The sequence below is a fragment of the Bos indicus x Bos taurus genome, chromosome 28 (genome assembly GCF_003369695.1).
Source record: "Bos indicus x Bos taurus breed Angus x Brahman F1 hybrid chromosome 28, Bos_hybrid_MaternalHap_v2.0, whole genome shotgun sequence".
Classification (NCBI taxonomy): domain Eukaryota; kingdom Metazoa; phylum Chordata; class Mammalia; order Artiodactyla; family Bovidae; genus Bos; species Bos indicus x Bos taurus.
The window spans coordinates 10,298,487-10,312,921 of NC_040103.1; the positions used below are offsets into that span (position 1 = coordinate 10,298,487).

Sequence of the window (14,435 nt, forward strand, 5' to 3'; positions counted from 1 at the left end):
CTTTGTTATGCTGTTCCTAGATTCACTTTTCTTTTACTCTAGTTCTTCCTCTTGTTTTTTCTAAACTTTCAGATCAATATGCTTCTCAATTTTAAGGATGACAAAAGTGAATGTCCATGTCCTGAAGAAATCCGAGACCAACTCTTGGATTTTCACGAAGATTTGATGACACATTGTGGTAGGGTCTTCTTGACCTATAACTCTTACTGAGTATATATTTTAGTACACATATATTGGTACAAAAGTTCTGATGTGGGAAGTCTTGAGGGATATAGAGATCAGAAAGGCATTAAGACCAAGCAGAACATGACCAACATTCTTTTCTTTTTCCCTCTTCTTCCTTCAGTGGCCCAGGGAATGGGGACATGTAGCCAGGTATTTTTGTCAAAGAGGGAAGTTTTAAGTTGATTTAGTCTAAAGAAGTTTGCTCATAGACTGTTATATTTCAACTGGTTGAGGGGCCCCTTTTCAGGGTTGACCTAGGAAATCTGGCATGTTTGGAATTAATGTCTAAAGAATTCCTTTAATAAGTTGTAGGTCAGTAGCCCAAATCTATTAAGGCAATTATTCCCTCTTTTGGGGACTTCTCAGATGACTCAGTGGTAAAGAATCTGCCTGCAATGCGAGAGACACAGATTTAGTCCCTGGACCAGGAAGATCCCCTAGAGGAGGAAATGGCAACCCTCTCCAGTATTCTTGCCAGGATAATCTCATGGACAGAGGAGCCTGGCGGGCTATACAGTCCATGGGGTTGCAAAGAGTTGGACCCGACTGAGCACACATGCCCCTCTTTTGATTCTAAGAACTTTAAAAATGGAATTGATTGGATGTTCTGAATCCAGTCAGTTGGTTTTTTCCTCTCTTTATGGGGTGATGTGAATAAGTGTGTCTCAATGAAGGAAAACAAATTAGCCATATCTTAAGTGGTATTTTATTTTAATGAAGACAGTAAAAGTATATTAATTCAGCTTATGAATGAGGAACCACTAAATGACTGCCAGAAGGTTATACTATAAATAAATACATACACATATGCTATAAATAAAGGGATACTCTAATATGGTAGAATTATTGCTTCAGACATAAAATATTCCTTAGTTTTAGATATCTAACTATATATGTACTCTCTGTCTCTCAAATTATTAAAATATCATTGATATTTTTGGAGGCAAGTAAGGAGGATAAAAAGCCAGCAGGGTGTTTAGGGAGGGCAGAACCATAGGTCTAGACAGTGCCCATGGTCAAGAGATGCCTAAGGTTAGCTTAAGTAGTAGAATGGATTTTAACTCCTAGAAGAGTCTTTTTGCTCTCTGCTTGGCTTTATATTTTGTGCTAGCTGCTGATAGCTCCAGTCTCACAAAAACAGGGGGAAAAGAGAAAGCAGAAAAAGAGAGCAATGAATGAATCTTACCTGTGAATGCTAGTGGAAAAGATCACTTAACTTGGTTTCCTCAGATGTTTTAGGCATGGGAGCATTGCTTTAAGCTATGAGTGGAAAAAATTGCAAAACCTGAGAATTGTTTCCCCTCAATGTATTTTTTAAACATTATTTGTTCTTTTCTTATTTCTCTTTGTCTTCTTCCTACTAGGAATTGAGCTGGATGAAGATAGGTCTCTGGATGGAAACAATGATTTAACTATTAGAGGACGCCTGCTGTCCTTGGTAGAAAAGGTGACATACCTGAAGAAGAAGCAAGCGGAAAAGCCAGTTGAGAGTGACTCCAAGAAGTCATGTAAGCTATAAAAGGGCACTGCCAGAATGACTCCACCACGGCATTTATTCATTGTTTGAACAAATATCATACTAGATGAACCAGTAAGAAAATTGAATTTGCAACTTGCAAGAATCACATTAAGTAGATCCCCATAGCCACCAGAGGTAGATAGCAGCATCAGACTGTATTTGCAGGAACAGATTGAGAGATGGCAGTTTTCTAAGGGTGGATGGGCTATCCCTAGAGAAGTAAAGATTTAGGGGAACAGATATACACCCATGGCTGATTCATGTCAATGTATGGCAAAAACCACTACAATATTATAAAGTAATTAGCCTCCAATTAAGACAAATAAATTAAAAAAGGAATTGGATCAGAGTCTATCAAGAGAAAGTATAAAATGAGTAATTTAGCCTTCATATTTAAATATTTGCTGTTGACCAAATATTCTTGCATCAAGTTAAATAAGCCTTTTCTTAAAGTTTAAATAGATATTGTCTGTAACTATATTTTGGTTTGGAAATACTTTCTAGAGCCTTATGCATTTCTGATTCATCCACATCCTATTTAACTGAAAAGTCATAGCTGATATCATAGCTGATACTCTGTGAAACCAAATAAAACACACTGAGGCAACGGGTCTCTCAGACCTGCATACTCATTCAGAAAGGGTTCATGAAGTAGGTCTGTGAGATCAGCTGATTTACTGTCTCACTTCTGAGACTCCATTCATTTAAGAGGCAGTGTCAGTTTATTAACAGCTTTTATGGAAAGAAAAAAACAAACTCATGCAAATTTTGTCTTTTTTCCCACTAACTTACAATGCAAACCTTTTATCCATATAATTACTTCTAAATTTATTTTTCAGTATCACAACCACATTTGAGTCAGGTCTTCCAAATCAGAGTTCAGAGTTTCTTATGAAGCATTTTTTGTTATTATCAGGTTCATGATTTTGACCTATTAACAATGACTACATGGTTTTGAGATATGTAGAAGTATATTGGCGTTTTATCTAAATTTTATATTTGGTTAAAATTGGTGAAAAGTAAAGTGTGTCTGACTCTTTGCAACCCTGATTGGACTGTAGCCTGCCAGGCTTCTCTGTTCATGAAGTTCTCCAGGCAAGAATGCTAGAGCGGGTAGCCATTTCCTTCTCCAGAGGATCTTCCCAACCCAGGGATCAAACCTGGGTCTCCTGCATTACGGGCAGGTTCTCAGATGGTAATCTGAGCTTTGTGTGTGTGTGTTTTTCTTTAATAAGGCATAGATTAAAACAGATTAGCAGTTTCTTTTGGAAATCAGCCAGTGTATTGATGATAGGAATTTAGTACCTCTGTATGAATTAAGACTCTAGAGAGTCCCTTGGACAGTAAGGAGATCAAACCAGTCAATCTTGAAGGAAATCAACCCTGAATATTCATTGGAAGATTTGATGCTGAATCTGAAGCTTCAATACTCTGGCCACCTGGTGTGAACAGATGACTCATTGGAAAAGACCCTGATCTGGGAAAGATTAAAGGCAGAAAGAGAAAAGGGTGACAGAGGATGAGATGGCTGGATGGTATCACCAATTCACTGGACATGATCTTGGGCAAACTCTGGGGATGGTGAGGGACAGAGAAGCCTGGAATGCTGCAGCCTGTGAGGTTACGAAGAGTCAGACACGTCTTGGTGACTGAACAACAGCAACAACATAAGTCAGTCACATCAACCCTACTTAGCTTTGATAATTTTACTATATATTTTAAGAGGTTTGAAAGTTCTGTTGCTTTTAAATGTGTTATTGCTGATCACACTGCAAGTAATCATCTATGTATGGGATAACTTTTCAACTTAATACAGCTTTACAGTCAAATCCTTTGAAGACATTTTAAGTGACAATTAGGGATACAAATTGAAATAGAAATGTAATTTCATGAGGTCGCTACTACTAAGTACTTAAATGAGGATACAGTTGGATTAAAAAAGAAGCTCCTTGAATGACCATGACTGACCTTTATAAGGATATATGATGTCAAATCTTTTTGGAGGAAATGAATGAAACAAAGAAAAGTAATAAGACAACCCATTGATTGCCCTAGGGATTGCCAATAGTAGTTCTAGAAAAGCTGCTATAATTTTGAAATAGCTTAAATGCCTTAGTTATAAGAATAATTTTTAAAGAAAGTTTGTGTATTTTTATCCTTGATTACCTGTTAACTCATCTTTATTGACATACTGTCACTGATAAGTGTTTAAAGAATATATTTTTTCAAAAAATTATTCCTTTTCAATTCTTGTACAAATATAGATGGCAGTTTGGGTTATATCCTGATGGCTCAGATGGTAAAGTGTCTGCCTACAATGTGGGAGACCTGGGTTCGATCCCTGGGTGGGGAAGATCCCTTGGAGAAGGAAATGGCAACCCACTCCAGTATTCTTGCCTGGAAAATCCCATGGACTGAGGAGCGTGGTAGGCTACAGTTCATGGGGTTGCAAAGAGTCAGACACAACTGAGCGACTTCACTTTCACTTTTGGGTTATCTGAAATATGCATTTGAAATGCCCATCTCATCTGCCTTATTATTTTCCTTTCTTAAGAAGTATTCATGATTACTTTGCAGCCACTCTTCAGCAGTTGATTTCTGAGACCATGGTCCGATGGGCTCAAGAGTCTGTTATTGAAGACCCTGAGTTGGTGAGGGCCATGTTTGTATTGCTCCATCGACAGTATGATGGCATTGGGGGTCTGGTACGGGCTCTGCCAAAGACCTACACTATAAATGGTGTTTCTGTGGAGGATACCATCAATCTGCTGGCATCTCTTGGTCAGATTCGTTCTCTGCTAAGTGTGAGAATGGGCAAAGAGGAAGAGAAACTTATGATTCGTGGATTAGGGTAAGTTATTTAACTATTGATATTATAACCTTTGACTTATAAATGTCTTCTTTCTAATGGTTTATCCCAGTAATAATACAGTGGGCACTTTAGCATAAATACACCATTTAGAGTTTATGATCATGAGATTGTCAGTTTTCTAGAGATTATGTTTCAAAGCTAAATAGGAAAATTGCCCAATAATAAAGCATGACTAATTTTACGACTAGATGCCAAGGTGACTGTGGTACATAACAAATATCTTGTTTTTTTATTAGTTTCTCAGTGATATCAAATCACATATAAAAATACAGATTAATGAAAACATATTAAAATCCGTAGGGGTACAAATATTACCGGCAGGAGATAATAAAGAAGTTTCTCCATGTCTCCTGAGAAAATAACGGGGGATAAAACAGCTATTCAGAAAATTCAACATCATAGGTTGTACTTTATGTAAATTTCAGGGTTAACATTTTCTTTATTGAATTATAGTTGGTTTACAAAGTTGTCTCAGTTTCTGGTATACAAAAAAGTGATTCAGATATTCAGATATATTCAGATATATATATGTGTATATATATATATACACACTCAGATATATCTATATATCTTCTATATATATAGATATGTTTTTGTTATCTTTTTCATGTTCTCTTCCTTTATGGTTTATCACAAGATATTAGAATATAGATCCCTGTGCTGTACAACCTTTTTATTTATCCATCCTATATGTAGCAATTGACATCTGCTACCTTAGACAGGGTTAACATTTACGCCTCATGCATAGTCTAAGGATCCACTAGCTGAGAAAATACAAAACATAAAATTTGGCCTGAAGCTATGCTTTCTCAACTCAGTTCACTGTGAACAGGAAAAGCCTCCATGCTACCAAAGATTAGCCCCTAGTCGGAAAGTGCAGAGCACCTAAGAAAACAGTCCACCGTCGGCAGGTCTGCAGATACAATGAAGAGTGGAGTTAGAACACCTCCCCCAAGAACTACAAATCGTGAAAGCCAGAAAGATAACACAAAGTAACTATATCTAAAATGTTTAAAAATGCTAAGAAACAAATGAAATCCTCAAAATGAGACACACAAAAAGTCCATGAAAAATTGAAAAATCTCCACAGAGAAGTTCTAGAAGTGAAAAATATAATAATTGGCATTAAGAGCAGTGATTAATAAAAGTATCAAAATAAATAGATAAGTAGATAAATAGATAAGTAGATAAATAAAACAGAAGAGAATTAATAAATAGAATCATAGGTCTGAGGAGATTAGTAATGCAGCACGGATGGAGAAGTTAAGAAACCTGGGGAATAGTATAAGAAGATCCTTCATATGCCAAGTAGGGTTTGTGGAAAAGACAGAATAGATGAACTATAGCAGGAGAACTTGGAAGAGCTATTGGCTAGAGGTTTTCAGAACTGAAGACAAACCTGAACTTAGCTATCCCTAGAGTACACATACTTCCACACCCACAGCTGGGTAGATTGTAGTGAAACTCCATAAAGCCAGTGACAAACAGAATATTTTGAAAGCAAGTAGAAAAGCCCAGACACTTGAAACAACGTTTAGCATTCTCAACTGCAAAACCAGTGATCATAATTCAACAAAAGGTCACAAAGTTCTAACAGACCACAAAATAATAACCCTTTATTTAGAATGTGTTACTCAACTAACATTTTATCATCATAAGCTTGTGCTTCATGTGGATTTGAATACTGGAGTTTATATTCCATATTCAAGAGTAAGGGCAAAACAAAGAAATTTCTGAATGTTTACTTATAGTCCCTCATTGAAAGGCCTTCTAAAGGCTGTAAGTATGTAATGAAAAAGAAAATGGAATTCAGAAGAGTGGGAGGTAATTTGTTTCAGTGAGTATGTTACTGGCACATATATGCATATATGTAAGCATTCATTAACAAGCCTGCATGGTTTGGGAATCAGAAAATACGAAAGAGGCACTTCCCTGTGGTCCAGTGATCGAGACTTCACCTTCTAGTGCGGAGACTGTGGATTCAAGCCCTGGTTGGGGAGCTGATCCCACATGCCTCATGGCCAAAATCTAAAACATAAAACAGAAGCAATATTGTAATAAATTCAATAAAGACTTAAAGATGGTCCACATCAAAAAAATCTTTAAAAAAGAAAATATAATAGAATTAAAATAACCAGAGAAAAACAAAAGCTTAAATTAAGCTGTATGATATTCATAAGAAAGAAATACCTAAATGTAAAGATGTAAAAATCTGGAATGTAGAATGCTGAAAAGTGATGCAAAAGACAAATACTTAGGCCCCTCACTACCAAAAAAGCTAATTTTGTTCTATGAATAACAGATCAAAGAGATAATGATATCCAGTGACATAGGTAAAATAAAACACTAACAATGTGTGTGTGTGTGTTTGTCACTCAGTCGTGTTGTGTCACACTGTGGGCTGTAGCCTGCCAAGCTCCTCTGTCCATGGAATGCCCCAGGTAAGGATACTGGAGTGGATAGGCATTCCCTTCTCCAGGAATCTCCTGCATTGAAGCAGACTCTTTACCATCTACAAGTAATCAATAAATAGGGTTAAAAAACCTTGGAGTTGGCTCTTGAAAAACAACTAAGGAAACAGAATAACCGATGTTTTCTCTGGCTAAAAAGTTTATTCTGAGGGGGGAGGAAAAAAACAAAGTATGGAAAGACACAAATTATGTGATATTTATGTACATTTAAAATTCAGAACCTTATATTTCCTCTGGGACTATTAAATATTTGAAATCATAAACTGGAGAGGTTATATATCAGAAATCCTTATAATGATTGCATGCTGAAAATCAGTGTACTTTTGGGACAAAGAAGGAAAACAGACTGAAACAACATAAGCTAATTTTATGTTCTTTATTTATGACTGTCTGTGCATGAGCCTTTTTTGGGAATATTAGTGCTTAAATCTAACCTGAGGGAGCTGTCTGGTGAGAAGTCTTCTTAATTAAATGAGAAAGGAAGCCTTCCAGGAAATGGAGAGCACTTTCTTCCTAAATGACCATGTAACAGTAAGAGGTACTATTAACATATACATCACTCAATAGGGATAAAACTCAAAACGATTATGAAACAAGATAAAATGCTACTTTTTTGTCAGATTAGAAAGATCCCAAAGTGACACATTTAATGAGTGACAACCTGCCTGCTGGTGGTAGAATTAAAGATCCATTTAATTTACCTTGAACTAAAAGCAAATGAGATTTTTCAATTAGATACCTTCCAAAGTTAGGTCATGTAAAAGGATTTGAATTAACAGGAGGACAAATCTCATGATTACATCTGTGGTTTGAGAGTTGAGGTTGTCTTGGCAAATACGCTGCTATTATTTGTGAAGGAAAGGATGCGTTTACCTTATTTGTCCTTGCATGAAATAGATCAGACCTATATTATCCCTGGGTTGCTTTCCAGGCGGCACAGTGGTAAAGAATCTGCCTACCAACGCAGGAGACACAGGAGACACTGGTTCAGTCTCTGGGTCAGGAAGATCTGGAGTAGGAAATGGCAACCCACTCCAGTATTCTTGGCTGGAAAATTCCATGTACAGAGGAGCCTGGAGGGCTACAGTCCATGGGGCTGCAGAGTCGGACACGACTGAGAGCTGAACACACACACAATTAGCCCTGGGCCCCCAAGTCATTTTTCTGAGTAGTGCTACCTAAAAGCTGTCTTCATAAACACAACCTAACAAAGTGATTAATAAATTAAAAGTGAAGAACTAAAACTAAAAGAAAATAATCATACTATTCCACTTTCTTGGTATAGCCAGAATATGACTAAATGAATAGCTGAGTAACTCAGTTAAGGTAATCAGATTCAGAAGGAAAGCTTCAAGTTTCCTGTCAGTTGTATGTTATTTTCTTGCTTTGATTCTGACAGAAAAATGTTTTATGGAAAAGACTCTTGCATGATTTGATATATGTAAAAGTTAACCGAGCTCTCTTTTGCTATGGTTGTTAAACATTAAGATCTTTAAAAATACCTTTATATACATATTATAATAATATGTAATGCAATAATAATGAAACATTTGAGGTATCATTTTCTGCCATTTCTTTAAATTAAATGTCTCTTTTAATAAGTAGGATTACTTGTACCTGGACTTCAGTTTAGTTTGGTGTCTTTTGGGGAATACATCACCTTTAAAAGAATTTCACAAGAATAATAAGATAAATGTAGCAGGAAATAACACTACTGTTCTTAAACATACAAATGATGAATATAGTTCTAAAAACAGTGTATGTGAAAAGGAGAGATACTTATACAGCAATTATTAATATAGGAACTTTCATAAGAATGTAAGAATAACACTGCTTCATAGTTCTGTACAAAATAAGGTTGAATTTGGATATCCATGGAATTAGGAATGATAAGTGTCCCAAAATCTATGTCATATAAATGAATATTTACTTATTTAGTACATTTCTTGCAATTAAAAAGAATAAACAATTTTGTATAATATCTTTGGAAAACTTTCTGTATTTTTGAGGAAAGCTCAATTAGCCTTATTTACTTTTAAGGTTTGGTGATGATTTCTCTTACTTGTCCATACATGCCAGTAATTATTTCCAAAATACTTATCATGATCTCAGATAAATTTTTGTTTAAATTTTGCTGTAACTCTTTGCTTCGCTTATACTTGTGTTGTCCTTTCTAGGGATATCATGAACAATAAAGTGTTTTACCAGCATCCTAATCTCATGAGGGCCCTTGGGATGCATGAGACAGTGATGGAGGTCATGGTAAATGTCCTTGGAGGTGGAGAGTCCAAGGTAAAGGAAACCCTTTAATTCTTGGGATGCCATTTACTACAACCTCCTAGAGTACATTCATTGTGTATTCTTGATGTGGATTTTGCAAATCCTCTTAGGACTCTTTTTTAAACAATCCCTTACAGATTGAGAGGTGGCTGTGCTTCTACAGTCACCCCCACAGGATCCACAGGTGATTGGTTCCAGGACCTTACTGCAGATACCAAAATCCACAGATTCTCTGGTCCCTTAGGTTAAGTGCATAGTATTTGTGTAAAACCTATGCACATTCTCTCATATACTCTGAATCGTATCTAGATCACTTATAATACCTGATATAAATGCTATCTAAATAGTTATTGGCACATAGCAAATTCAGGTTTTGCTTTTTAAAACATTCTGTAATTTTTGCTTTTTGGTTGAATCTGCAGATGTGTAACCTGCAGATAAAGAGGTCTGACTGAAGTTTTTTTCTTTGATATTGATAATTTGCTTGAAAAAGTGAACATGTTAGTCACTTAGTTGTATCTGACTCTTTGTGATCCCATGGACTATAGCCCACCAGGCTTCTCTGTCCATGGAATTCTCCAGGCAAGAATACTGGAGTGGTTGCCATTCCCTTTCCCAGGGGATCTCCTGACTCAGGGATCAGACCCAGGGACTGAACCCAGGTCTTCTGCATTGCAGGCAGATTCTTCACCATCTGAGTCACCAGGGAAGCCTAATAATTTATCTAATGCCATGTAACTTGCTATTTTCTGTATAATTCTCATTTAGAAGATATCTAGAAACTATAACAGTTAATAGTATGCTAATTTTTATAAAATTAAATACATTTCCATCACATTCAAAGTCTGTAACAAAAACATGCTATCCAGACCTGTTTCCTTGATTCAGACAACAGTTGGTTCCACTGAATTCCTGAGTCCATTTTTCTCATGTTCAGACTCTTGGTTAGGCAAACTTATAAAGATATTTATAAAATATTCTGTTTAATAAGAACTTGGAGTCTTTGGGGATTAAGATCTAGATGTCAAGGGAGATATGTTTGCTGGGGCCTAGCAGGCAGACCTTCCAGGAAGGGTGTTCATCACAGGAGACAAGTCATGTGCCAGTCAGGGAAGATCTGAATTTCCTGGAATCTTAATAATAATACAACAACAACGCTGATGATAAGAGCATCCTATTATGTGGTTCCAAATATTAAACTGGGTATTTTTCACAAAATGCCTCATTGAACTGTCCTTCCTTTGCCTAAAGTAAATATTATTATCCATCTTATTCCAATTTTGCAGAACAAAATCTGTGAGATGGTTTAATTTTCCAAGGAAGCGCAGCTAATAGTGGGCATCAAGAATCACAGTTGAGCCTGTCTGAATCCTAAAGTAGGCTCATGCTACCTTTAAGTATAGGGCTGTAGATTAATTCCATATCAGACCATTGACAATAGTTAGGTTTCCTATTAGTGTCAGGCTTGATTTTTGGTAGCTCTAGGACTAGGTGAGCCTTCATCTGGACATTCAGAGGTCTTCAGTACCCGAGGCTTGGTAGACATGGGCACACATGATTGCACAATCTGATTGAGACCTCAACTTCAGAACTCACTATTAACAAAGATCCTTTACTTTCCCAGCTAACTAAATGCTCTTTATGTAGGAAATCACTTTTCCGAAGATGGTGGCCAACTGTTGCCGTTTTCTCTGTTACTTCTGTCGTATAAGCAGGCAGAATCAGAAAGCTATGTTTGATCATCTGAGTTATTTACTGGAAAACAGCAGTGTTGGTCTTGGTAAGTAAATGTATGACTTTCATTGAATCTTTAAGATAAAAGGGATATACAAACTGGGTTTTAAAACTAAACTTTAAATTATTTTGGATTGGTACAGTATGCATTATATTTAGAAATGAAATTCTATGTGAAAGTATGTTTTTATATGGGACTCAGAGTTACAGCACAATTCAGGTTTTGTTCCATCTTTGCTTTAATTAACAGCCTCACCAGCTATGAGAGGTTCAACACCACTGGATGTGGCAGCAGCCTCGGTGATGGATAATAATGAACTAGCTTTAGCTTTGCGGGAGCCAGATCTGGAAAAGGTAGGCACAGTCTCTTACTGCTGTGCTTGTGTGAGTTACAGTTGTTTATAGTTGTTTCTCAAGATATTTAGCTATAAATAGTTATAATTATATGTTGTTATAACTATAATATACTATGTATTATAAATATGTTACACTTATTATATGTAATAGACTTACCTGGTGGCTCAGACACCAGGGAATCTGTCTGTGCTGCAGGAGACGTGGGTTCGATTCCTGGGTTGGGGAGATTCCCTAGAGAAGGGAATAGCTCCCCACTCCAGTATTCTTGCCTGGAGAATTCCATGGACAGAGTAACCTGGTTGGCTAGAGTCCATGGAGTTGCAAAGAGTCAGACACAATTGAGTGACTAATACAATATATGTTATTATATATAATACATACTATTATATGTAATATAATTTTAAGTTATAAAGAGCAAGAAATTTAAGATATTTTCTCCAATCACATGCATTTTTCTTTGGAAAGAGAATCAACTTTATATTCTTGGATGTTTATGTCCTTTTACAATAATTTGCCGTCACTTTTACTTTATGCATTTTTACTTTCTTTAAAGGTTGTTTTAACATCTCATGTATATAATTTATATCACACAAGTTTGCATATCACACTGCAAGGTATTACTAGTATACTAAAGGCTGTGCCCTCTAATCATAGTAAGCCATATGTATGTTTACCAAAATACGGATAAATTTCCCCCATATTTTAATTGCAGTTCCATTCTAAATAGTCTATCTGAGCCTCCCCTGCAGCCAGAGTGTCTCTTCAAAGTTTCATGTTAATCTTCTGCCCAGAACCTTCTAGACTTTCTTTCTCACTTTGAGTGACGGTAAAAGGCATTTGAATAGTTCCTACCCTATCTATCACGTATTGTCTTACTTCGTTTCTTGCCACTCTCCAGTTCTTGTTGCTCCAGCCACACTGGTCCCCTTGCTGTGACTGGAACTTGCCAGGTCTGCGCCTGCTCTAGGGCCTTGGCACTTGCTGTTCGCTCCATCTGTAGTATTCTTTCGCCAGATGTCCTCATGGCTCTTTTCCAGACATCCTTCCAGTCATTGCTCCAAAGTCACCTTTCTACTCTTCCATATCTGTGCTATAGTTTAAATATTTATGGTTTAAAATTATATTTAAAATCTATATGTATTTTTCAAAATCTACTTCTTTGTATAATGTAAAGCCAATGAGCACAGGGCTTTTTTTTTCTCTGTCACTCTCTGCTTTTTTCCAGTCAGTGCATAGCTGTTGAAGGCATTAAAAAGTAGATTCTTCCTCAAATCCTTCTGATGTGCTAGTCAAGCATCATGCAGCTTTGCATCTCTGAATAACCTCTGGAAAATTTTTTCCCTTATATAATCCGAAATATTTTAATCTACACACAGATAAAATAGCTAGTTTTTTTTTTTTTTTTAAGTAGACAATGCTGAATGCTGAGTAGGCTTTGGAGCAACTGGAATACTCATCTATTGCTGTTGGGATGAAAAATGGTTAGTCAGTTGGAAAGTAGTTTGGCATTATTTTTAATAAGTTAAATATTCACTTATCATAAATATATGTGTAGCCTTTCCAGTACCAGGTATTTACTCAATATAAATATAAATGTATGTCTCTACAAAGATGTGTACATGAATATTGATAATGGTTTTACTTACCTGAGCCCAAAACTGGAGACAACTCAAATGTCCATCAGCTGGTAAAAAACAAAAAAAAAAAACCACACAGAACCTGGGGTATTTCCATAAGTAGCAAAATGCCATGATTAGGCTCTAAAAAGGAATGGATTGCCGACATGTATTCTAACATGAATGAATCTCAAAGTCATTATTCTGAGTGAAAGAAGCCAGACTCAGAAAGACCACAGTGTGTGACTGCATGTATCAGTGTCCTGGAACACGCAGACTAGTCTGTAGTGGCAGAACACAGGTGATCAAGACCTGGGCTTGTAGGGAGGGATAGACTGCAAAAAGCACAGGATCTGAGAAGCAATGGAAACACTCTGCATCTTGACTGTGGGTGTTCCTACAGATGGAAAAATCTCTCAAAGCTCATTGAATTTATACTTTATATAGATGAATTTATTGTACATAAATTATACCTCAATGAGGATGATGTAAAATATTTTTAGCTGTCTTATATAAGACTGACTTCTCTTGTGACTGATCTAGATGTAGGTTTTTGGTGTTTTTTTTTTTGATAAGTTGCTTCTCTTACCATCTGCCCTAGGGATTTCTTTTTAAACCTCGTTCTGTAATGAAATCTTGTAGAGGATCAATATTCACATAAGATGGAATATTTTAAAAGACCAAGCTAACCAGAAATTTTAATGTGTTAAATTTAACAATACAGAAAGATAGGGAGTGTCACCCCAAACTTTATAGATAGTTAACCCATGGCTCAGGACACTAAGCCATGATACATGGCTCATGATAGACTGAGTCCTAATTCAGGTCAGATTTGAACCTAAGGATATTTAACTGTAAGCTTCTCTAAGCTTAGATTTCTCTACTTCTCTAGGGTGTCCTCTCACACACACCCATCCCCCCCATTAAACTGATACTTTAGTTTGGGAGTAATTAACTTCTTTAAAACATCATTATATCTCAGGTGGAACTTGCAATATCTCAGATGGATTCAGGTTTTACATTGGGCCAGAGATCATTAGGCATTTTCGAAGTTTATCAATATTACAACTCTTGTGGGTAAAAGCCTCAGATGATACGAAATTTAGGGATATTTTTCTTTCATGAAGTTCCTTTGTAAGCATTTTTACTGTGACAACACCTTGTTATGATTTATCAGTATTTCTTGATTTCTATGGTTTTATTACAGGGGGTTCATGTAGATGGTCATGAGATTAAAATGAATTTGTTTTTGCAAGTGATTTTTAAACCATCCTTTGAGGATATGATTTACCATGTCTAGTGCAAGCATCTAAATGAGTTCTCACCCCATGGGTGATACTTATACTTATCTTCTTCTCTGT

General features: G+C 36.3%; 1 protein-coding gene across 1 annotated transcript in view; it reads left to right on the forward strand.

The window, feature by feature from the left end:
• Positions 1–14,435, forward strand: part of RYR2 (ryanodine receptor 2) — an 830,352-nt gene that overhangs the window by 578,638 nt on the left and 237,279 nt on the right. The window contains exons 39-44 of the mRNA XM_027531123.1: positions 73–178; positions 1,590–1,733; positions 4,322–4,595; positions 9,265–9,379; positions 11,015–11,147; positions 11,352–11,455. Of these exons, the coding sequence (XP_027386924.1) occupies positions 73–178; positions 1,590–1,733; positions 4,322–4,595; positions 9,265–9,379; positions 11,015–11,147; positions 11,352–11,455 (876 nt within the window). The remainder of the gene's footprint in view (positions 1–72; positions 179–1,589; positions 1,734–4,321; positions 4,596–9,264; positions 9,380–11,014; positions 11,148–11,351; positions 11,456–14,435) is intronic.